This window comes from Rhamphochromis sp. 'chilingali' (genome assembly GCF_963969265.1).
Source record: "Rhamphochromis sp. 'chilingali' genome assembly, chromosome: 12".
Classification (NCBI taxonomy): Eukaryota; Metazoa; Chordata; class Actinopteri; order Cichliformes; family Cichlidae; genus Rhamphochromis; species Rhamphochromis sp. 'chilingali'.
Window position 1 is genome coordinate 34,656,745 of NC_137939.1, and position 22,458 is coordinate 34,679,202.

Sequence of the window (22,458 nt, forward strand, 5' to 3'; positions counted from 1 at the left end):
TGCAGAAAAACTGTGAAAGGTGCAATACAAACTGGAACTGAAGTAAAAGTAGTGCTGTGTAACTGTAACAGTCCATTTTAAAAGATGGAACTTTTACTTTGAAGGCTAACGCTTCCTCTTTCTGGTTTGCATTGCGGTTGCCACCAGTTTTGCCTGTTTAGTACCAGCAACTCCAACCGCTTGCCAACCAGTTAAGGAAACATTTTTATCTAGCCACAGTGGTTGCCAGGGAGTTGCCAACTGGTCTTTAGTCCTGTGTAACTGGGGACTAACTAGCAGCTGGCGGGTTGTTGGGGACATTAAACCCCATCATGCTGAAGACGGGACCTGAGTGGTGATGGTGACGTTAAACTCACTGAGTAACAGTAGCGTCTTACATATAGCAATTGCAATTATGTCTCAAAAACTAGAAAAACAACATTGACTTGTAGATGTTATGCTGTTAAACAAGAAAATATTTTCTGAGCTAATCCAAAGTTTATGTAAAAATCACATCACAGCCACAGAGATGTCATCCATTGGTTAGCAAAGTCCTTTCATAAGTTATAAACCAGTGAACGTACCCGACTGTAGCCACCTTTGTGACTCCGGTAACGACCATTATTACCAAAATAATCTCATGTTCTATTTAATTAGGCTTTGAAACAGCACGGAGGCCATACACTGAGTGACAACTTTGAAACAGCAATACTTCTATCTGCATCCAGTGGAGTCGCCCCCTGCAGGCTATTAGAAAGAATGCACTTTGCAGATGAAAAGCTGCATCCATGTTTTATACTGTCTGCGCCTTTTCTTGAAGTAGGATATCTGTCAGTAGTTACCCAAGTCCATGTCGTCGGCCTGAGGTCTCTGCGAGTATGGGATTCCTTTGTAAACAGCGTCCAGCAGTTTGTCTTTGACCTGAGTGACTGTGTCGCAGTTCAGCACCTTCACTGGCACCTCAGTCCCAACTTCACCCTCAGGGGGGATGCACATCAGCGTCTGAGACGGCGAGAGAGAAAGCAGAGACTCATCTGTCTGCACCAAACTTTATTAAGCTGCTGCTTGTGTGTTTACCACAGTGTTGTCACAGCGAGGAAAACGTCACGGGCTGCTAAATTGGATATTTTTAACCACACACACACACACACACACACACACACACACACACACACACACACACACACTCACAGTCTTTTCGAGGACCCTCACTGACTTAACATGCTCCCCCCCCCCCCCCCCCCCACACACACACACACACACACACACACACACACACACACACACACGCCCTTTACATAATTTATAATAATCCCCAGCTGGTGTGTCAAACACTGAACTTTCATTCACCGCAGACCCCCGACAGAAAACAACGCCGAGTGGTCGTAAACATCCTGCTTCTGTGCTTCAATGATGCTTGTTGCTATGGATACAGTGAACGCAACAAAATCCACTTTGTGGTGAGTTAAAGGACTCATCTGTAACACGTTATAAGGGAGCCTGCAATTTACAGGGTGAGTTTATTGTATGAATCAGGTACCAATAAAACACTGCTGGTTCCTGCTGCAAAATTATGGGGAACAAGTCAGTAGCCAGCTGTGTATTTCAAATAAAATAAGAAACATATTGTACTCATACACTCACACACTACTCAGCTATAACGTATAGCACGCAATTAAAGAGTAACACAGACTGTTCTGGAAAGCACTGCCTCATTTAGTGATATAAATGTTTGTTTTGAGGTTATCAATTACAAAAATTGCATTTGTTTTCTATGAAATTGATTTTTATTAACAGATTAAGTCTAAATTAGTTAAATTAACACAAATGATTGACCTTGGGTAAACGTGGAGGGAACAAACAAGCAAGACAGCCGACAGACTGAGAGCTCTGGCTTAAACGTGCTGCTATAGCATAAACTTATACTGCATATTTCAACACTGCTATTCACTGAAAAACCCCCGACATGGCATGCTGTCATTTAAAACCTTTCTGTTGGGCAATGATACAGAAGGTGCCTGTCAATAAAACAAAGATTTAATGGAGGTAACATCACATTAGAGCTTCACTTCATTATTCAAGGCATCTAAATTAATGAATTCATTTAAAAAAATCATAAATATCTACAGAAGATTTTTTAACAAATTTAATTATTTCCATTTGTCATTGCATATTTTTAATAGATGGCTTTTTTGGGAAGTTAGTTTAGGTCAAGTCAAAAATCAATTACCCAGTTTGTTTCCAGTATAATGTGTTATTATGGACACGCTGTTATGTTTAGCATTTAGCCGTCAATGGGCCACGAGGACTTGGGTTACTGCAGTGAAGATGATGTATGATTGAAGCTTACATGTCCTTAGCCGCAAATCTTTAAACTGGAAAGTAATGTGAATAAATATGTAGCGTTTTTTGTCTTTTTTAAACGGCCGTGTGCTTTATTTCATCAAATTTCTCTAGGAATGACTTGACAAAGCTAAGGCTGGAAATGTGGTTTATAACTAATAAACAAAACTACCAAAATATGGTGAAACCAGCAGTCTATTCTCACCGCAGCTGCACTCAGTCACAGCTCAAACTGCTGTATTTAATTTTGGTTGGTGTGGGTGCGCGTGTGCGTTACCAGCTGTTTGTAGTCGATCTGCTGTCGGATGAGTTTGTCTTCACTGAGAGAATAACGAGCTTCTCCGGTGATGGCGTCAATCGGTCCCTTCTCCATCTGCTGCTTTATGGCACAATACAGCATGAAGAGAGGCTCGCCCGCACACTCCTGAAGGACAGGAAGAGGGGAGGGAATGAAGGGAAGGAGGGGAGATTTTTTTTAAAAGGAGGAAAGAAGAGAAGGAGGAAAGCCAGGTTTATTACTACAGTTTAATCCTCAAAACTCATCAGGGGGATTTAAGCCAATCCCCTTCATTCCCTATGAATAAATTAGCTGCAGCTCTGATCTGATTGGTCACGCTCAGAGTTGAGAGGCAGACTTTAATGAGGTCAATTAGGGGGAGCAGGAGGAAAGGTAGGAAGGAAGGAAGGAAAAAGCAGAGAGGATGGTGTACCTTGAGGAATCGATGGAGGAGGAAAGTGAACCAGTTCGTCAGCATCTTCTCAGCAACAGACTCGGTCCTAAACACATATATACAGGTCGGAGGTCATTAGTGAAAACATTAACTCCTGCTCTTTCCTGATTGGTCACATCAAATTGGACAGGAAGAGCCTAATGAGATCAGTTAGAGAGCAGGAGGCAGGGATTTGGGGGTTGAAGGAGGAAAGACAGGGCTGCTACACCGGCTTCATAAACAAGGACTTTTATTCTGAAGTAGCTCTTAGACATGGGATGCGACACATTCAGTGCAGGCTGTTAATCAGCCAGACGTGGATTCATTCAGCAGATCAGCTTTAATATTCCAGGTGTGACCACCCACTCACACTGAAAACAGTCAAACTTAAAGTGAACAGCAGGGAACGCACCTCCTCAGCAGCAGTTTGGGATGGTTTCTGTTCTCCAGGTTTTTCTCAATCAGGTCGGCCAGCAGCTGTTTTAACACCACTGTAGCATATTCCATCCGACCCTGAAGAGGCAAAGACAAAGACTTAAACCGCTCAGCAATTATTTACATTTTTTTTAACTCATAATAGGTTTACAAGCCTCTACTGCTATCACTACAGGTGTAGTAACCAGCATAATTAGCAGGCTGTAGCACTGTGACAGATACCTGCAGAGCAGCCATGAGCAGGGAGGCCACGTTCCCCCTGTCTCTCATGGAGAACGACCTCTGAGCCTCCAGCGTGTGGATGAAGGTCAGCAGGAACATCTTGTTGTTCAGCAGCTGGCTGAAGAGACGCAGAGCTTTCTCCACATTGGCTGGAGACTAAACAGATGCATGTGCACTTAGTTATTTAAACACAAACAGAGAGTCGCTCACCAAGAGGTCAGGTCAGAGGTTAAAGATAACATCAGTAAACCAAATAAACATCAACAAATCCACAGTGATATAAATATAAATTCATTATTTAGTTGATAAATCTAAATAAACTAGAAAAATCCTAAACAACCCCCCAAAACCTAAGACCTAAACATGTGGAAATAAATCAGAACAAGGCAAGTTAACCAAGCTAGGACTGAAAAAAGACTAAATTTGTACATGTGGTTATTAATCTGAAAAACCATCAGAAATTTAAATGGATTTAATAAATAAGCCCGGAGGATGAAAGAAGGAAAGAGCAATAAACTCAACCAGATGACAAAAGCAGAATGAACCTGAATAAACATGAACAAACCTGACAGATGTGGAATAAATCTAAGTAACCCTGAACAAATATAATAAATGTAAGTAACCCTGAACAAATATAATAAATGTAAGTAACCCTGAACAAAGAACCAAACTGAAATAGGAAAAAATGTGAAAAAATAAAAAATAAAAGATGAACAAATCTGTACAACAGACAATAAACCTAAAGATATGAATGAGAATAACCTTCAATAAAACTGACAAAGTTCAAAAACAAAACCTGAAAACAGAACTAAACAAATTTCAATAAACCTAAAGGGGAAATAAATATGAATAAACATAAAATGTTTGAATAAACCTGGTTAAACTAAATAAAATTAGAATAAATATAAATAAAAGATCACAAATATAAATTTTTAAGCCTGAAAGAAGGAGATTTTGTCTTTTTTAAAAATAGAAATAAATAGGAATAAACCTAAAAAAAAACAAAACAGTAATAATCTACAGAACTAATTTAAATATAAATCCATAATCAGGGAAGAAAAACTAATCTCTGGAAATTATAGTTCACCAAGTTTAGGAAATTCTTTCCACCTGTGGGCTGATTTGCTGCCACACCCTGTTATTATGATCAGGGAAAAATTGTGGATCCAGAGACTCAAAGATCCGAACATCCTGCCGTATTGTACATACGTCAAGCTCTTTGAGGACGGGGTGTTCTTCTATCCCAGGGAACATGACCCTCATGGTGTATGTCCGATATTCCAAGAAGGGAATCTTCACTCCATCCATGTCATTGGTAAGTTCTTGGATGTCTGTCTGCAGCTCCGCAAAGGCTGCGAGAGGAAGAAGAACATTAAAACAAATCACCACAGAAGGAAGGACTGGAGGTAAGGAAGGAAGGCAGAACACACCCTCTTTGCACTCTAGCGCCACCCGGCTCTCCAGGTTGTCCATCTGCAGCTGGAGGCGTTTGAGCGTGCGGTCGGCATCACGGGTCTTCCTCTTGTAAGCGATCAACACTGCGATGATCGCGATGAGCAGCACGCCTCCGCCTGCTCCGATCCCAATGATGGCAGGCAGCGTCAAGGCACTGTCGGAGTAGATATGGAGCATGCCCGGGGAGTACTCCAGACCACCCACCAAGATCTACAGAAGACAGAACAAAAACGTGTTTATGACACGGTTACCTCCCAACATCAAAGTTTTTTTCCCTTTTGATCAATTTCATAACTTTTTATCTACTTTTGATTATCTCACAGTTGTCATACCTTATTTCAAAGTGCCATAAAGACTCATATTGTCATGAAAGCTTCATGAAATGGACTCTGTGATCAAAAAGTCACATATTTTTCTTATATTAGCCTATTTTAACTGTTAAATCCAGAGTTACATTTAAAACCCTTTAGCTGTCAAAGTCCTGGATGATCATCATGTCTTAAAGACCTCATGATATCATACTATTATACTAGAGCACTTCTCTCTCAAACTGTAGGATTGCTCGAGATATTTAGAGTTTCCAAAAGTCGAATGGGAGACACAGTCGTCTGCTATCAGGCCTCTCTCCTGTGAAACAGCTCCCAATTTGGGTCCAGGAGACAGGCACATCTTATATCTTATATTTTATTCCAGTTATGATCCCATAACTGTGACGCTAATGTGCTTGTTTATACCCGTCCGATAGTTGTGATTCACTAATATTCAGTTTATAATATAAAGCTGTTGTGAACTGGCACAATATGAATAAAACTGTATGGAATTATCTGAATTGAGGCATTTTGCTGCTTTAAGTACAATTCCTCCCTTAAATTACTCTGTTAAATCCTTCATAACTAACACAGTTTAGCTTTGGTTAAAGAAAAACTGTAAAGTTTTAAATGCTGCCATCCACTGTGCAGATGTTACACAGTAACTTTGGTAATGATACTTTGTTGCAGGAGAATACAGATTTTCAGTCTTTTAAAGAGACAAAATTGTAACAAATTATACAGTTAATGTATAAACACACACACACAGATAGATCTTCATGTTATACGTGTTTCATTATCTTTGTTGTCTCTTGTATTAATGTTTCATTAAAGTGTTTCCTCTTTACAGCCTTTTAATATCGATTCTACAACAGATGAAGGTACTATGAACAAACTGATAAATAAATGATAAAGAAGATATGAACAGACGCCGGAGGGGAGGGAGGCATTCTGAAATGATAATCGATACTTTTAATAATATATCAATAGTTTGTCTCGTAGGAGGTTCTGTTCATTGATACCAACTTCACTTTGAAGAGCTCTGTGTGTGTGTGTGTGTTTGTATACATGGTGTTGGGAGGACATGAATGTATGTACAAAACCACTACGTGGGGACAAAAAAGTCCCCATAAGGTAAATCATATAAGTGATAAGAGTTTATTCATTTCTTCCACAGGCTGAGCTGTGTGTATCTCATTCATGTGTAAAGAAATGATTATTTCTTATTATTAATTACATTTTTTTTCTTATATATCTGAAAATGTTCTTGCTTTTGTTTGTTTCGTATTTGTCGGTTATGTATGGTTAAGCTTGGGCTAAATTTAGTCTTCAGGAAATGAGTGTAAGGCAGTGCAATGTCCTCTGAAGTCCAGGAAACATTACTCTGTGTGCGTGTGTGTGTCACTCTATGATATGTGATATTGAACCAATTACCCATGACTCCCTGCGGCTGCACTTAATGACTTTCACCTTTATAAAGACCCCCTCCTTTTCCTCCTTATCCTCCTACTCCTCCTCTTCCTGTCTCTGTTCTCCCTTCAAAAAGTAGTTCACGGCCAGGATACTCAAGTCCATGTAAACACAGTCAGTGTCTATGACTTAGACAAAGTCACATCAAAGCTATTTTAGGCTTGTTTTTCATGTGATACTTTAGTGAATCCTGGTAGATGGAGGAGAAAAGCCAAATCCACTTACAGGTATTCAAAAAACCTTAAAAATATGAGTGAGACCTATTATTCTCATATCCAGCTTTATAATTCCACTGTACTAAAGTAGCTTTCTATTATTCACAGTTCAAAATAATCCTTATTTTTCACATACTGAGTTCACCTACTAGCTAAAACAAGCCATTTTAGGTGTCTTTCATTTCTCCCTGTAAGCCAGCTTTCTTCTCATTGGCTGCCCCTCGTAAACAAAGACATAAACAATAAATAGGTGGCGTTTCTGTGGAGAAATAAGCACATTAGACATGAACTCTTAAAAGGTCTGGAAAAAGCTGACAGAAAGCTTTTCGGAAGCTCAGTCAGGAAATAAATTCAGCATAAAAAAAACCTTACATACACCAACACAAAATATTTATTTGTAATAAGTTGATCTATTGATTTCCTGCTTCATGGTTGGTTCATTTTCTGTTATATAAAGTTGATGTTTGCAGAGGTTTTTACCTGTTTTTGTCCCTTTTATTGGCTCTATGGTCATTTTTTGAATCCTTTTTGGTGTCTTTGATTTGCTCTTTGTGGTCATTGTGGTTGTTTTTTGTTTTGGCCATTTTTTAAATCTCTGTGTAGTCTGAAGCATCCTTATAATGTTTTTTCCTTTTTCAGGTCTTTTTTGTATCTTTGTTGTCTGTTTTTTCTGGTTTCAGCGACTGTTTTGTCTCATTTTTGTATGTTATGGTCTCTTGTCTCTCTTTTCTTGCTTTGTAGTTGTGTGTTTCCTCTTTGTATTTTACAGTTTTGTTCACTTTAAAAACAAAATGTAACAAACTTCCCTTTCCTGTGTCCTGTAACCTTTCTTGATTATTTCTTGCTGTTTTCTATGAATCACTGGTTAAGGTAAGAATGAAGAGGAGATTACTCACCACGACTCTCTTTTCTCCGGTGATATCCGGTGAATCACAAAGCAGCTGGTTCTCTGACACGGTTAGGAGGCAGGGTGACTCTCCAATCAGGACTGTGTAGTTCAGGCGGTTGTTACCAGGGGCAGGAGGGATCAAATTTTTACCCTGAAACACACAGACAAGTTTAGCTGGATCATTCACACATATACGTTGAATATGGATTGCATCAAGTTTGAGAACTCAAACCTTGAGGATGATGGGTGACCCTGGTTTCACCTCGAGGATCCCAGAGTTCCCCAAGGAGTCAAAGGTTGGGTTCGGGTAGTGTGTAAAGGGGGTGGAGTTAAGCACCAGCAAAGAGGACACCTGCACAGGATGAAAATATTAATGTAATGTCAACATGTCATTTAGAGTAAAAATGCTCCACGTGTGTTTTTATCTCTGATCTGTGTGATTCAGGTTATTTTTTTCTTTTGTGCGTGTCATAAGCTTGTACTATGATAAAGTAGAAGGTGCTGCTTGCTGTGGGTGAGCGATACCTGATCGAAGATGAAGCCAAACTCATCGGGCCGCAGCGCCCCCTCTGGCGGGTCGGGTTTAGTGTAGACCAGACCAGGAGCCAAGCATGTCATTGTGCTGTCATTGACTACAGTGCAGTACTGGAGAGAAAACCATGAAGTCCGGTTAGGACGAAGAATGCAGGGTGACTGCAGAGTGCTGACGGCTAAGGTCGCAGCTGAAACTGGTTTAAAACAACATCTCACAAACAAACTTCATCTCCTCAAAACTCCAATAACCTTTATTGTATTTCAGAGCATAAAACCAATAAGTGCTGCGGTACAGTTTAAGGTCCCGATCCTGAACTTGGGAATAACTGAGGTCAGAGTTTTGTTCTTACATTGTTAGTTTCCACTCCTCCATATTTGGCTCTGACTTTGGGCTCCTGGATGGTGTGCAGGTTGGTTCCCGTCACAGTTATCAGCGTACTGCCACTGCGCAAATAACAGACGCACAGGTTACAGATCCATTATCGTGATTGATTATTTGATTAGTGATGAGGAGAATGTGGAGGATTTACTTGAGGATGGTCCAGTTTGGTTCAATGCTGGTGATGGTTGGGTCATCCGTGTATGTGTACTTGGTATCTGTGCTTGTAACCTCGGCCCTATCAATCTTCAGACGGATGGGGGCTTCGCCCGTGCCTGACGTGGAGCTGGGAGTTATGCAAACTATCTCCCGATCAGTTCGTCTGGTGGAGAAAGAGAGATATATCATTGCATCTGGTTATTATTTACCAACAGATATATTACTGGGTGCATGTCAGAGTCAAGAGATCCCAACTAACTTGACAAACAGACACTCCTCCTTGTTTATGTAGACAGTGACAGAGCTGCCGGCATTCAAGTGTCGACCCATCACCGTCAGTCTGGTTCCCCCAGAAACAGGTCCCTTCTCTGGATGGACACGGCTGAAAGTCGGGCTCTGGAGAATAAAACACAAAAGACAGCGGTGGTACATTAAAGAATAAAAAACATCAAGTATCATACAGGAGTTTTTCCACTGTATGATAATTTATAGTCCATTATAATTAACTCGGCTTCCTCCATGCACTGTTAAGACAAGGCAGACCTGAAGATTTAAATTTAAGAAAGTCTAAAATTCCACGAAATCTAATCCTGATAACTCAACCTTTCAGTTTCCATCACAAATAGTGCGAAATGGTGACTTTAGTGCACGTAAACACACCAACAGGATGCTGAAGCACTCACCACGAAGGCGTACGTGTCACTGGAGAAAGCTCGATATTCTTCGTTGCACAAGCCGATGCAGACCTCTACCCGACCGCCTGGAGAGTGAGGCAGAAGAGCCTCGGCCATGTCACAGACGATCCTGCAGACAGAGAGACGGTCAGACGCACTCACACACTCCAACGTGTCCTCATACCAACATGCTGACACCACTGACCTCTCTGCGCTGATGTATTGCGAGGGGATGGGGTTACAGCGGACTCCCGCCACCTGAACATGGGCGATCTCCTTCACCTGAAGACCCAGGTTCTCCCCCTCGATTGTCACCCGAGTCCCTCCTTCCCGGGGTCCTGTCACTGGACTGATCTGTGGGGGAGGGGCGCAGCTTAGAGATCACATGACATCTGTTTCTTGATTTCCTGCAGCTGCCACTTACTGTCTGTCCATGTTTTCTTGTTGTCTCAATAAGTTATATTTAAATAGATTTCAAAACAGAGAAAGACACAAATGATAAAAATGTCTGTGCAGTGATTATCCTTTAATAAACAGCATAAACTTAAACAACACATCTACAGGTTTCTATGGGATGGTAGCGCACACCCTCAGGGTCTTTTTAAGGTCATTTTAGGGAGTTGTTTTAATTTTATGATCATTTGTGTTGCATTGTGTTACTTTCCTTGACATAAACAAGGAAGACAAAATATTGTGAACACATGACTTAATGTCTTCTAAAACATGTTCGACTCAAAACATGCAAAAAGCCAACATTACTAGACTGTTTATGTATTAGTGTTCTGGTACTCGTTGGAACAAACAGCATTGTGTAGTATTGAGCAAAGGCCTTGTTCTACCACACAACTGTACGTAATGGCAGAAATGTAAAATCAGGCCAAAATGGGTAAATTAGTTTATTGTTGGTTGTTTGCGATCATTCGAAGAGGGCTTCCAGTACTGATTACAGTGAACTGACAACCCTGCAGCATGCAAGTCGCAGGTTTGATTCCCTACCTTGGTGATGCGTGGGTGGCTGCAGCGCAGGTTGTGTCGGGTGTAGTGCATCCAGTTCTGTTCGGGGGACGGGCAGTGCTGTCGGAGGAGGCACTTCCTGCTTTCGGTGCACCACCCGCACTCGAAGGCAGTTGGAGCTTTGAGGCACTGACCACAGCTGGAGCGCTGAGCCTCACACTTGTACAGCAACGCTGACAAACAGCACACGTTTGATCAGACAGCAGCCAAACACGGCGTATCACAGGTGGAAGAGTCGTATGTGCATTTTTGCTACTGTCAGCATGAAGATATCATGAGGTGATTTTTCACAAAGCAGAAAGTTTAAGAAAAATCTGTTGATTATTTTTGCCTTTTGCCATTTAGTCCCATAACTTTATCCAAGTCTCACAGTTTAATCAGTTCGTTGGGGATGTGGTGTGATCACAGTCACTGTGGTGGGCCCACCAAGGGGTTAACCCGTCCCACTGGAGGAATTTTCAAAGAAACTTGCAGATAAATAAAGCAGGCTTTTTGGGATTTTGTCACAATCATTAAGAAAAGACGGATTGATCCGAATGGTTTTCCAAACGTTTAACTTCATCCAAGCCAGAGGTCTAAATCATCTGCAGGTTTATGGGCTTTTAATGATTCAGGCAATAATCTATTCCAAACTGAAAGATGTTAGGCTGCGAAATAATGACAGGTTTTTTCCACAAAGTTACCAAACTAAGTGCACATACTCTCATAATACATTGTTTAAATGATACTTATTTTTCTTCCTCAGGCTGTTTATCATGTTTGGTAAAACTTTGCTTCATTAAATGTGAGAGTTGAGTGTGAAGTTTAAAAATAGCTTATAGCAACATTGTTTTACTGATTTGGTCCCCTTGAGATCAATTTGTTATATACGTAGCCCATGATATAAAATGAGTTTGACACCTGTGCTATAAATACTCAAACTCTGTCCCGACAATCAGCAGCAATCAGCTGCTCGACGCTGCTAAAATTACACGATGGCCCCAAAGCAAGAGAACACTGGAAGAAAATGAATGTTTGCAGGAACGGGCGAGTGGAAGTTCAGGTCTGCAAGTTCAGAGGAAACAACTTGTAGAAGTTTGACTGATGACCTTCAGGAAGCAAACTCTGGAGCGGTGTCGCTCTGTTCTGCTAAGCAGCTAACCCACATCGCTGCAAGCTTCATGGAAGAACAAATCTCTGTTCGACACAAATTTCAGTGCCAGATGTTTGCAATCAAACATCTAAAGGGCTTAAATGCGTGTTTGGAACAACTCCTAGAAGGCAAATAGAAATTATTTGCTTCACAGAAGTATGAGCATCTCTCTAAGTGTTCAGCATGGCAGTGGATCGATCATGCTTTAGGCCTGTGCTGCAGACACTGTGAATGTTTCACTGGCAAAAGGAAGCATGGATTCAACCATGGAAGGACCAAATTCCAGAAGCAAATATTACAAAAAGCTATGAAGAAAAAAAATAATGAGATTTATAGGATGGAAATATTTCCAAATCAATGGGATACCTCAAGAGAGCCACAAAGCCCCTGCAAAGCCCCCGCTCACACCCAGCGTTAAATATCTCTAAGAGCATAGCAAATAGGAAGAATAACCCAAAATCCTGAGCTACAAAACACCTTGAAAACCTTTCATTTGTGTCAATATGGGCTTTAAATATTGAGCATTTAAACATTTTTTGTCCTTTCTGTTTTCATTTACGACAAACAGAAACGCACACTTTTGTAGCTCTGTATGTTTCATTTAAATAAACTTGATGTTTATATTTACTGATGGTGTCTCATTTGTTTCATATTCACCATACAAACTAAAACTTAAATTAGACTGATTATAAAGCAATCAAAGTTGATAAAAGCTAAGTCCTAATCGACTCACAGATTTCTGAAGACGAGCAGTTTGATTAGCAGGTTTTACCTTTCATAGACGCGGGCTTGTCGATGAAGAAATCTCCATCCCAGACAATGGAGAAATCCACCGGGAGATCACCAGCCTCGTCCCCTTCATACCAATACTGCAGAGACACAGAGGGGGAGTAATTTAAGTATGGCACGTTTTAATTGGGAAACGGAAAATTTGATTCTGTGTTAATTAACGGGAAGCAGCAGGAACAAATTTTAATTAAAGGAGGAGAAGAACAAATCGATGTAGAGAAGAGAGAAGAACAAAAAACAATGCAAATGATTGTATATGCAGATAAAATATACTGAAGCCAGCGTTCAATAACCACACTGGCAACTGTAATAATATGAGTACAGCTGATATTCACACAAGTGTCAGTGCAGTCAGTATTCCTGTCTTACTCCACCAGTCAGACAAACATCAAAACTACCCTCCTGCTCCAAATACAACTCTGAACCATCAAACCCTGAACTCCACAGACCTCCGGAGGCACCAAGGTTTTAGAGGCTTTGCAGTAAGTCCTGGATGTTATCATGTGAGGCCACCATGGACTGGATGACTTTTCTTTTCCTCACCACATTTCACAGGAGTTCAGTCAGACTGAAAGGCTGAGGCAGCACCTTTAACTCCTTGTCATGTTCGCTGAGAGCCCCATCCTGCTGAAAGAGACCACTGCCATCAGGGAGTGCCAATGGAGGGTTGGCACATGTTAAACAGTCTGCAGACTTTTCAGGGTCTAAAAAAACCGTCCGGTGTGCCGGATTGAACCCTGGGTATACTAGTGACCAAAGCAATGCACAACAGGAAAATTGCTTTGCATGTAGACTTTAAAGAATTAAGTAATACAGTAATGGCAAATACCATACAGCAGACAGATATCCATCTTCAGGGATCTGAGCAGACATGTGCCTGAGACAGGATAGCCATTAGAGAAGATGAATGCAGGCCCTAAGTATTGCTTAACTGCAGTCATTGTTTAGGTAAGTGGTGCGCATCATAGCGACATCCATTTAAATAGCAGGAAGCCTTTAAAAAAAAAATCTTAAATGTGCTCTTAATTATGTCCGTGGTGCTGAGGTTGTGGCAGATTGCAAGTATGTAACAATATTACTGAAAATAACACATTTTGTAGGCGCTACAGCAGCATATGGTGAAAGTCCCACAGCTAATGTTTCTACAGCCGGCGTTACTTCAGGTAAGATCTGTACAGTTTCTTTTCAGAGAAATTGAGGACAGATGGTGCTGCTTTAAAGAAAAGGATGGAAAATGGACACACACACAGACACACACATACTGGATCGGTGTTGTCATGGCGGCTGCAGGTCTCTATGGTAACCAACAAAACACTGTCAACGAAACAACATTATGGACTTAGAGCTGATAGGAACCTGATCTACCTGCTGGTCTCATCAGAGATAAACAGAGGGGTGTTAATGGAACAAAAATCTAAAAAATATAACCTCTGTGAGCGTGAGTGTGTGTGTGTGTGTGTTGAACAATACACTTCATCTCCCATGCTGCTGAGAAGACAGAGAGGCTGTGTCCTGAATATGTCAGCTCGACTCCAAAGGCACCAGATAATCTGACGTCACACAGCCGCACACACAGCCGGTGAAACCGAAGTCGGGTTTTCAGAAAGATTGAAAATCAATGTGTCTTAATGACTCTGGTCTGCTGCTCATTTCATTAACTTACATCACACACACACACACACACACACACACACACACACACACACAGACACACACACACACACACACACACACACACACACACACACACACACACACACACACACATTAATTAAGATGTGGCAGCTCTATAATCTTACTTCAGCAAAAACATCTACTGTAAAAAATAACCTCCTGTATGACACTACAGGACAGAGTCTGCTGCACACACACACACACACACACACACACACACACACACACACACACACAAAATTAACAAATTTCATTAAGTGAAAACGGGTTCAGGTCAATATTCCATCCTCAGCAAAAATACTTCACCATCCAACCACAGTTTTACGGCTTTTTACCTCTCTCTCACACACACACACACACACACACACACACACACACACACACACACACACACACACACACACACACACACACACACACACACGCGGAAGCAGAGACAGGGCTGATATTAAAATGATCTTTTCTGCAGAGCTGCAAGAACGGCCTCATTGTTCATAAGTGCGAGCACTTTTGTGTCTTTGTGAGGCCTGAATTGAATTTCAGAGCTCGTGAGGACATTTTGTGGAAAGTAAAGTTCCATTTGGAAAGAGAAAATTATCAAAAGAAATTACCAAAAATTGAGGACATTTAGTTCACAATGAGGCCATTACAAGCGTCCCCTCAAAAAACTGGGGTTGTGGAGCATTTTCTGTATAAAAAGAAGAATTTTGCTTTGTAAAACAGAAAATGGACATTTATTGAATGTTAGAAGCGCTTTTAAAACAAGTGCATTTCAGGAAATTGAAGATATTTGGACTAATACAGGAATTTTTTTAAAAAGAAAACCTTATTTTTGGAAAAGATACATTTTCAAAAAATGTTGGTATTTTCCTAAAATATCCTCATATCTAGTAGTTAGTGGGGTTAAGGTCATTGATGACTCTAAATTTCCCACAGGTGTGAATGTGGGTGTGATTGGTGGTACCCCGCCTCTCACCCTGTGAAAGCTGGGATAGGCTCCAGCCCCCCCGTGACCCTGAAAAGGATAAGTGGAAGAGATTGGATGGATGGATCCTCATATTTAGTGGGACATTAGAGAAAAGTGATAGTTTTCTGAAGGTGACGGCATTTTGGAATTGATCCTTTGTGTAAGACAATTTGGTTACACATTTTGCAAAAATTTAGAAAAGCGGGGATGTTTTTGAATGTATTTAGCTTTTAAAATGTGTCCTTTTTAGAGAAGTAGTAGATTTTTCTATCACATGGGCACGTTTTGGAAGTGGAGATATTTTGGGAAAGTGAATCAATGCTGAGCAAAGATTTTTTGGGGAAAATTTTGTTGGACATTTTATGCAAATGTAGAAATTTTGGAAAAGTGGCAGCTTTTAGTAAAGTTAGCATATTTTTCAAGAGTACATTTTTAGAAAATTAGCATTTCAGAATGTGTTGTTTTTACGAAAGTAGGACATTTTTGTTCAAATGTGGAAATTTAGGGGAAATATTTTGGAAAATTGAGTCTAAAAATACTTCAAAGGCACCAAAAGGAGGTTGTAAACATGTTTACTTCTGCTGTAAAAATGGGAATTTCAACCCAAGAGTCTGTGGGCACAGACTTGTGGAGCGAGTGGCCGTCAGAGGAACTGCAGTTTTTGTCTCATTGGCTTCATTTTTCAGCCTGGGAGGCTAGATTAGATTCAGCTTTAGATTGCAATGGTTAAGATAAGAAGCCCTTGAATACAGTGAGAGTCCTCGCAAAGACATAAGTACATTGAGTGTGTGTGTTAAAGTGATGACCACACAGCTGAAATATGTGAAATACCAAGACCAATTGAGAGACAGAGAGAGAGATGTGTGTGTCTAATGTGCTGATTTTCCATTAAAAGCAGCCAGCTGAGCCCAAGAGAGCAGCATCATAAGTCATTGTAACGCACACACACTCTCTCTCTCACACACAGAGGCAGGCAGGATAAGAAATGAAAGGAGAAAGTGCTGTTGAACACACACTGGCGCCACAGATGACAATCACAGGCGATGCTGGTGAACGCAGCTCTTATCTGCAGCTCGTACAGTGGCAGAGCTCCAACCTGTCACATCTGAAGCTCACAAACACTCCTGATCGCACACTCACGCCACAACTGAGCCTCCAAGATGAGGCACAAACACGACTACTCAAGCATCAATACCCAAGCACCAAAGTCACTACATTTTAAGCATAAAACATGAAAACCATGTGCATTTAAGCCATTTGTTGCATCACTTTTTTAGCTGGGCATTCAACTGTAATGTGTTTGTGCACGTATGTGAGCCCCTGGGTATGAACATTTTTAAATAGCGTTATATTCACCGAGTATAGGCATAGAAAGAACAATGACCTGCCCTTTCAGGGCACACCTGTATTCATATCCATCCAAAAAAGCCTCTATGCCAATTTTATTTGGAGTCTGAAGTCAGATGAAGGCCCTTTCACTGCACATTTGTAACATCTGGACCTATAATTTGTTTTGCAAATGTGCCACCACTCCACTAACAAATATGCGTTTTGTAAGACACACACAGGCTAGTAGCTGCTCGTGTGTGTAGTTTAGCTTTCTTGGCACAATGCTAGCATAAGCTAACTTCTACCAAAAGATGAGGCTGAGGACTGTTGGCATATCCGGTCCAGCAGAAACCATAAGAGTGGTCGTCTTTTCTCTTCTCTTTAGGTGGTGGGGCGTCTGTACTTGTGGTTTCCTCCACACATGAAAGTGATCTGTTTCCCACTCTCATTAGCTTCCTCACTGTTAAGCACAGTCTTTGATGTGTCACACTCCCATAATTTGAACCATCCAGCAGCTGGTTCGAGGCTCCCTTTGGCAAAAGGAATTTTCCAACCTTAATTTTTTAATTTACCTGGTGCGCTTCTGCAGGGCTGTTCTTTGTCACCAAAGACCAAGTAATTCTGCTCATAACTTTTATGGATATAGTTTCCAAGTGCAGCCAATGGGTAAAGGGTGTAAGCTTCATTGGCCACAGGATCACGTTTCTGCTCGTGTCTGATGGTGCGGTCGTGCTGGTTTCAACAAACAATGATCTGTGACTCACACTCGCTGTTTGGGATTAGAATTAGCAAGTCTGAGGTCATGGTTCTCAGTCAGACGAGGGCGGAGGGCGCACTCTGGGTTCGGAGTGAGTTGTTGCCCCAAGTGGAGAAGTTCTAAGTATTTCGGGAACTTTTTCGGGAACTTCACAAGTGAAGGAAGGAGAGAGCTGAAGATTGAAGGATGGACTGGTTCAGAGTATCGAGTGGAAACTTTCTGCTGTGGTAAAGGGAGGGCTGAGTGCAAAAGCAACACTCAATTGATGAGTCTACCCTCAGCTATGGTCGTGAGTTGTGGGTAGTAACTAAAAGAAGGGAGACTGTGGCAGAAATGAGCTTCCTCTAAAGGGTGGCCAGACTCTCCTCCAGACATCCTCGTGCACTTCCTAGTTGAGGTCTTTCAGGCATTTCGTACCGGGAGAAGGCCCAGACACCCCAGCGGATGCTGGAGAGATTACATGTCTTGGTTGGGTTGGGAATGCCTCACTGACACTCCAGAAGAGCTCGAGAAGGCGGCCGGGGAGACGCAGGTCTGGGTGTCTCTGCTGAGATTGCTGCCCCACAACTGAAGTTACTGACTTGGCTTGAACAATATTCAAAACAAAGGCGTAATTGCAAAAAGCACCTTTACAGGTTAATGACTAGGCAAACACATAAGCGAAAACGATCCCCCCGGACTTCTGAGGAGTTTATTTGTAGAAAAATCTATAAATTTTTAAAAAGAAATGTAAAGTGTAGATATTGCAAGCAAAGCCTTTTCTATAGAGTTTTATTTCTTCAAATTCAAATGTTTAGGTTTAAATTTAATTTAGTGCTTGAACTTCCACAACCCTGAAACTGTAACAACTTCAGAGACTTTTAACCGTCATTCTCTTCTTTCCTATTCACTGTGCTGTCTGTACAGTTTATATAGCTGTTTGCAAAGAGGTATTATTTGTTGCTTGCTTGATAGTTTGTTTTCCCTGCTCTTTAAAAATATATAGTGATAGTACAGTAAGTCTGTACAGTACTGCAGGGCCTGAGCGTTACAATAAAGCCGACCCATGGCTGTGCTCTGTGTAACCTGCCTTCCCTCTTTGTCTTTTTAAAGCTTCTTACGTGTGTCTATTGGCTTTCTGGGAGCTGCTGAGCGCTCAGATGTGATTGTGTGATCTATGTTTTGTGTCACTTGGCTTGTTATTCAGAGTAATTCACTGGGAAACATTTCTCCCACCGGGACAATAAACTCGGGTCGATCTTAATTCTTGTTTCTTTTTACTTGTCAGTATTTCTCTTCCTGCTCCTGTCTGCTTTCTTAGTGTCTCTCCTCTGTCTCTCTCTCTCTCCTGCTGGGTCTTAATGTCACAGAGCTGGTGGACACACACAGAGTATGTGTGGCTCTGTTGTCCCCATGGTAACCCTTGTGGTCGCTAGGGATGCCACTATGGGGTCAGAGGTGCTTGGCAACAGCGGCATGAACGTGTGTGTGTGTGTGTTTCTCTTTAAGAGCTGCTCATGCAGTACGTTGAACTGCAGTTCAACTGGTGTCCACTGGGTTGTGTGATTAAATTTAGTGGACTTAAAGTGGACGGGAAACCTTATGATTCACAGTTTTTATACCTGTACAGGTAATCTTTATCACCACAGATTTGAATGGGAAATTTAAAACGAGGCTATTTGGTTTTTAAGTGAGACAAAGCTGGCAGTTTGGGCCTTAAATGAAACAGTCAGATTTCATTTAATCTGACTGTTACAAACTGAGTTTGTAGCTTCTGTATCAAAGGCTTTTCCAGAGGCCCTACACACTTTGATAAAGTGAACATTCACACTTTGGATAACTGAGCTGAAACGTAGTTAAAGGCTGTACAGAAAACATCAATCAATCAAAATGTTATATAAATCAGCCTATATCTTCCAAGTCGTCTGATATGCACCATTGAACAGCAGATAGCCTCTTTGCTTCTGGCCTTGCAGTGGCAGTGCAATAGTAATCTAGGGGCTAAAATTGTCCACACTGTGGATAAAGGCGTGCCTTTGCTGCAATGACTCAATTTATCTTTAAATTTTAACTTAAATGTAAACCATCTTTCTAAATCTCTGGTGCCAGTCTTGATTTCACACTGGTGTTAACAAGCTGAGTTGTATGGGCCAGGTGAAACTGCTCACAGAGATGTATGGTCTTGGTAGAAAATCTCCTTGCTGTTGCTTTGGTCAGCAGCAGACTGCCACAGTCCCCTATAGTTTGCAAACGCCAACTACTTGCTAAGCTTTCACTACAGCCTGGTGGTGAGTTAGCAGGGCAGCTGGGTGCCACAGTAATCCATGTAAATTATGGACAACTGCAGGAATCTGCTAATGTCCAAGGAGGTTGTGACACAGCACTCTGCTGGTGACCAATTTTACCCAGTCACAGCCATCAGCCTATAGCAACGATTTTCAAACCGCTTTGTGAATACAGTGGTCCCTTGTTTATCGCGGAAGTTACGTTCTATAAATAACCCACGATAGGTGAAATCTGCGAAGTAGCCTACTTTTACAATTATTATAGATGTTTTCAGGCTGTAAAACCCCTCACTACACACTTTATATACTTTTCTTAGACAGCCATCAACATTTTCACACTTTTCACTCTTGTTTAAACGCTCAAAGTTCAAACCTTCGAAGAAAAATAAGTCCAGTATTATAGAATGAAACTAAAGGCACCCACAGTTACCTTTGACAGTGCAAAAAGTTTCGTCGACATTGTTGTGTTGGTTGGGGAGAAGACTTACAAACATACAGTACAGTGTACAGAAGACATGGCACCAGATTGATTGACAATGGTCTACAGCCAGGAGGTTTCTGACTGGCGAGTAGTAGTGATGTGTCGGTCGCGAACGAAAAGGCTCTTAGAGCCGCCTCTTTGAAGTAAACGACGCAAGCCGGCTCCTTATTGGGAGCCGTGGTTTTGTTTTGTTTTTCTCTCACCCTCTCTCTTGCACTTTTTTCCCCACTTCACTCTGCATGCAAGCCTTGTGCTTTGCGCTGGGAAGAGGGGCGGTAGTTACACTTTGTTTTCATATTTTAATTTATATTTAATTGTGTTGTGGTTTGCAGTGTTTTGTGTTGTTTCACTTTAAATTTGTTTAAAAGGAAAAGGCTGAAAATTTAAATAGCTAAAAGTTGAAATGTAAATAGTTGGTTTTTGTATTATATGATTTATTTATTACATTTTATGTGGCGTGAATAAATAAAAGTATATTTATGGTGGCCTCTAGAGACAAAGCCCTTACAAACTCCGAAGCGCGTACAAACGCCGAAGCGCATACAAACGCCGAAGCGCATACAAACTCCGAAGCACTTACAAAACACAACAGAAGTGCTCCAGGATGCTGGGCGCAGTGTTGAGCTTTTGTCACCTCGTGGCTACACAAGCCAGCAAGTACCAACGACCGGATTTGGTGTGTGGTACTAACAGGTAAATTATTATTTTTTTAATTATTTGAATATATATATGAGTGCTTGTGTATAAATACACAAACAATACACATATGCTTTCAATTGTGCAATTTAAGTGATCTAGGTAGCGAGTAGTGACTGTTGCCGAATGTAGCTGGGTTTCATTGTATAACTTGAATAACTACGAAATAATTGTTCATCAAGTACTGACAGAAATATTCAGACGTTTTACTTTTTTAAAGTGATTTATTGTAATAACAACACAAAAATATCGGCAATCAAAACAGTCAAAGAACTCGTGCTGCAGAATCATATATACATTAATTTATCAGACCGTAATTGATTAATTAACATGGATTTTGCTTTAATGATGCAGTTAGAGATTGTTTTACTTTAATTCTACACTGATAGCGGAGTTTGATTTAACACAGTGATACAGCCAAAAATACCATGAGCTTTAAAATAAATGGTATGCTGTATAAAACAAAATATTTGTACTTAGTGGCCTGAGGTTGCAATCAAATTTCAGTGGGTTGGTGCCACCTCATGCCCACAGCATGGGCACACCCTTGGCCACATTATAACCCAGCATAAGGAAATCCTTTTAGTTCTTAAGTAAAAGCGCTTCCTCCACCACATTCTGCTTTAATAATATTGGGGGTGAAAGGAATAGGACAGAGGAAGGAAAAGAAAAATGATAAAGGAAGGGAATGGGAAGAGAGATTGGAAAATTAATGGAAAGGTGCATGTAGAGTAGGAGGAACATAGCAGGAAGGAACAGGGGGAAAATGAGAAGAATTCCCTTTGGAATAACTGCGGGCGAAGATGGAGAGACAGATGAGGAGGTATGCTCTTAAAAAAATGAGATCATTTACCATCCACTGTCACTTCTCATCAAGCTTTCATCTATCAGACGTGCTTCCACATGTAAACTTTATCACATGATCGTACATCAAACCCAGACCGGCCGGGCTGAAGACAACCCGCCATCATTAAAACAAAAAATCCTGCGATAACACACGATGATTAAAGCTGAGGTTAGCCTGTTACCTTCAGTATATACAAAAATAAAGCAAAATGACTGACAAGGGAGTGTAATTATAGACTTCTATTAATTTATTTGAAGTGTTTTCTTTGCCTACTATCATTTATATGTCGACTATAAGCTATTTTTGAAAATTACGACAGTATTTCCCCGGAGAAATTATAAAAAGGGAGAGAGATGGTAGTTCGATAATCTAGTACAGAAATATGTAAAGAAAATCTGAAATAAATATATCTAAACGGCAGCTACTCCACCGGCCACTGAAGAGCTAACGAACAGCCAAGATGGGAAAAGACTCGTTGACTCGTTTTTATAGTAAAGATCTGCGCAAGTCAGTGTTTTTACTGAGACAAGGTCTCCGTTTTACTTTTTAATTACTATTTGGTAAAACAGATTGGGCAGTCTTGTAAGAAAAGCCAGTAATATCTCAGAGAGGAGACAGCCTGTGCTTTGGGTCATTTATAACAGGCATGTCCTTAGGAAGGCTAATGACATACTGGACTGTCTGAATCATCCACTCCACGGGGAGTTTGAGCTATTGCCCGCAGGCCATCATGTAA

At 41.0% G+C, this 22,458-nt stretch overlaps 1 protein-coding gene across 3 annotated transcripts in view; it reads right to left on the reverse strand.

The window, feature by feature from the left end:
* Positions 1-22,458, reverse strand: part of plxna3 (plexin A3) — a 143,380-nt gene that overhangs the window by 12,506 nt on the left and 108,416 nt on the right. For all 3 annotated transcript variants that reach the window (XM_080897717.1, XM_080897718.1, XM_080897719.1), the window contains exons 14-30: positions 12,691-12,787; positions 10,769-10,959; positions 9,978-10,126; positions 9,782-9,902; positions 9,358-9,494; positions 9,091-9,261; positions 8,911-9,004; positions 8,552-8,671; positions 8,259-8,378; positions 8,034-8,177; positions 5,120-5,354; positions 4,899-5,041; positions 3,690-3,845; positions 3,445-3,545; positions 3,033-3,099; positions 2,600-2,746; positions 822-981 (exon numbers count right to left, since the gene is read on the reverse strand). In XM_080897717.1, the coding sequence (XP_080753843.1) occupies positions 822-981; positions 2,600-2,746; positions 3,033-3,099; positions 3,445-3,545; positions 3,690-3,845; positions 4,899-5,041; positions 5,120-5,354; positions 8,034-8,177; positions 8,259-8,378; positions 8,552-8,671; positions 8,911-9,004; positions 9,091-9,261; positions 9,358-9,494; positions 9,782-9,902; positions 9,978-10,126; positions 10,769-10,959; positions 12,691-12,787 (2,353 nt within the window). The remainder of the gene's footprint in view (positions 1-821; positions 982-2,599; positions 2,747-3,032; positions 3,100-3,444; positions 3,546-3,689; positions 3,846-4,898; positions 5,042-5,119; positions 5,355-8,033; positions 8,178-8,258; positions 8,379-8,551; positions 8,672-8,910; positions 9,005-9,090; positions 9,262-9,357; positions 9,495-9,781; positions 9,903-9,977; positions 10,127-10,768; positions 10,960-12,690; positions 12,788-22,458) is intronic.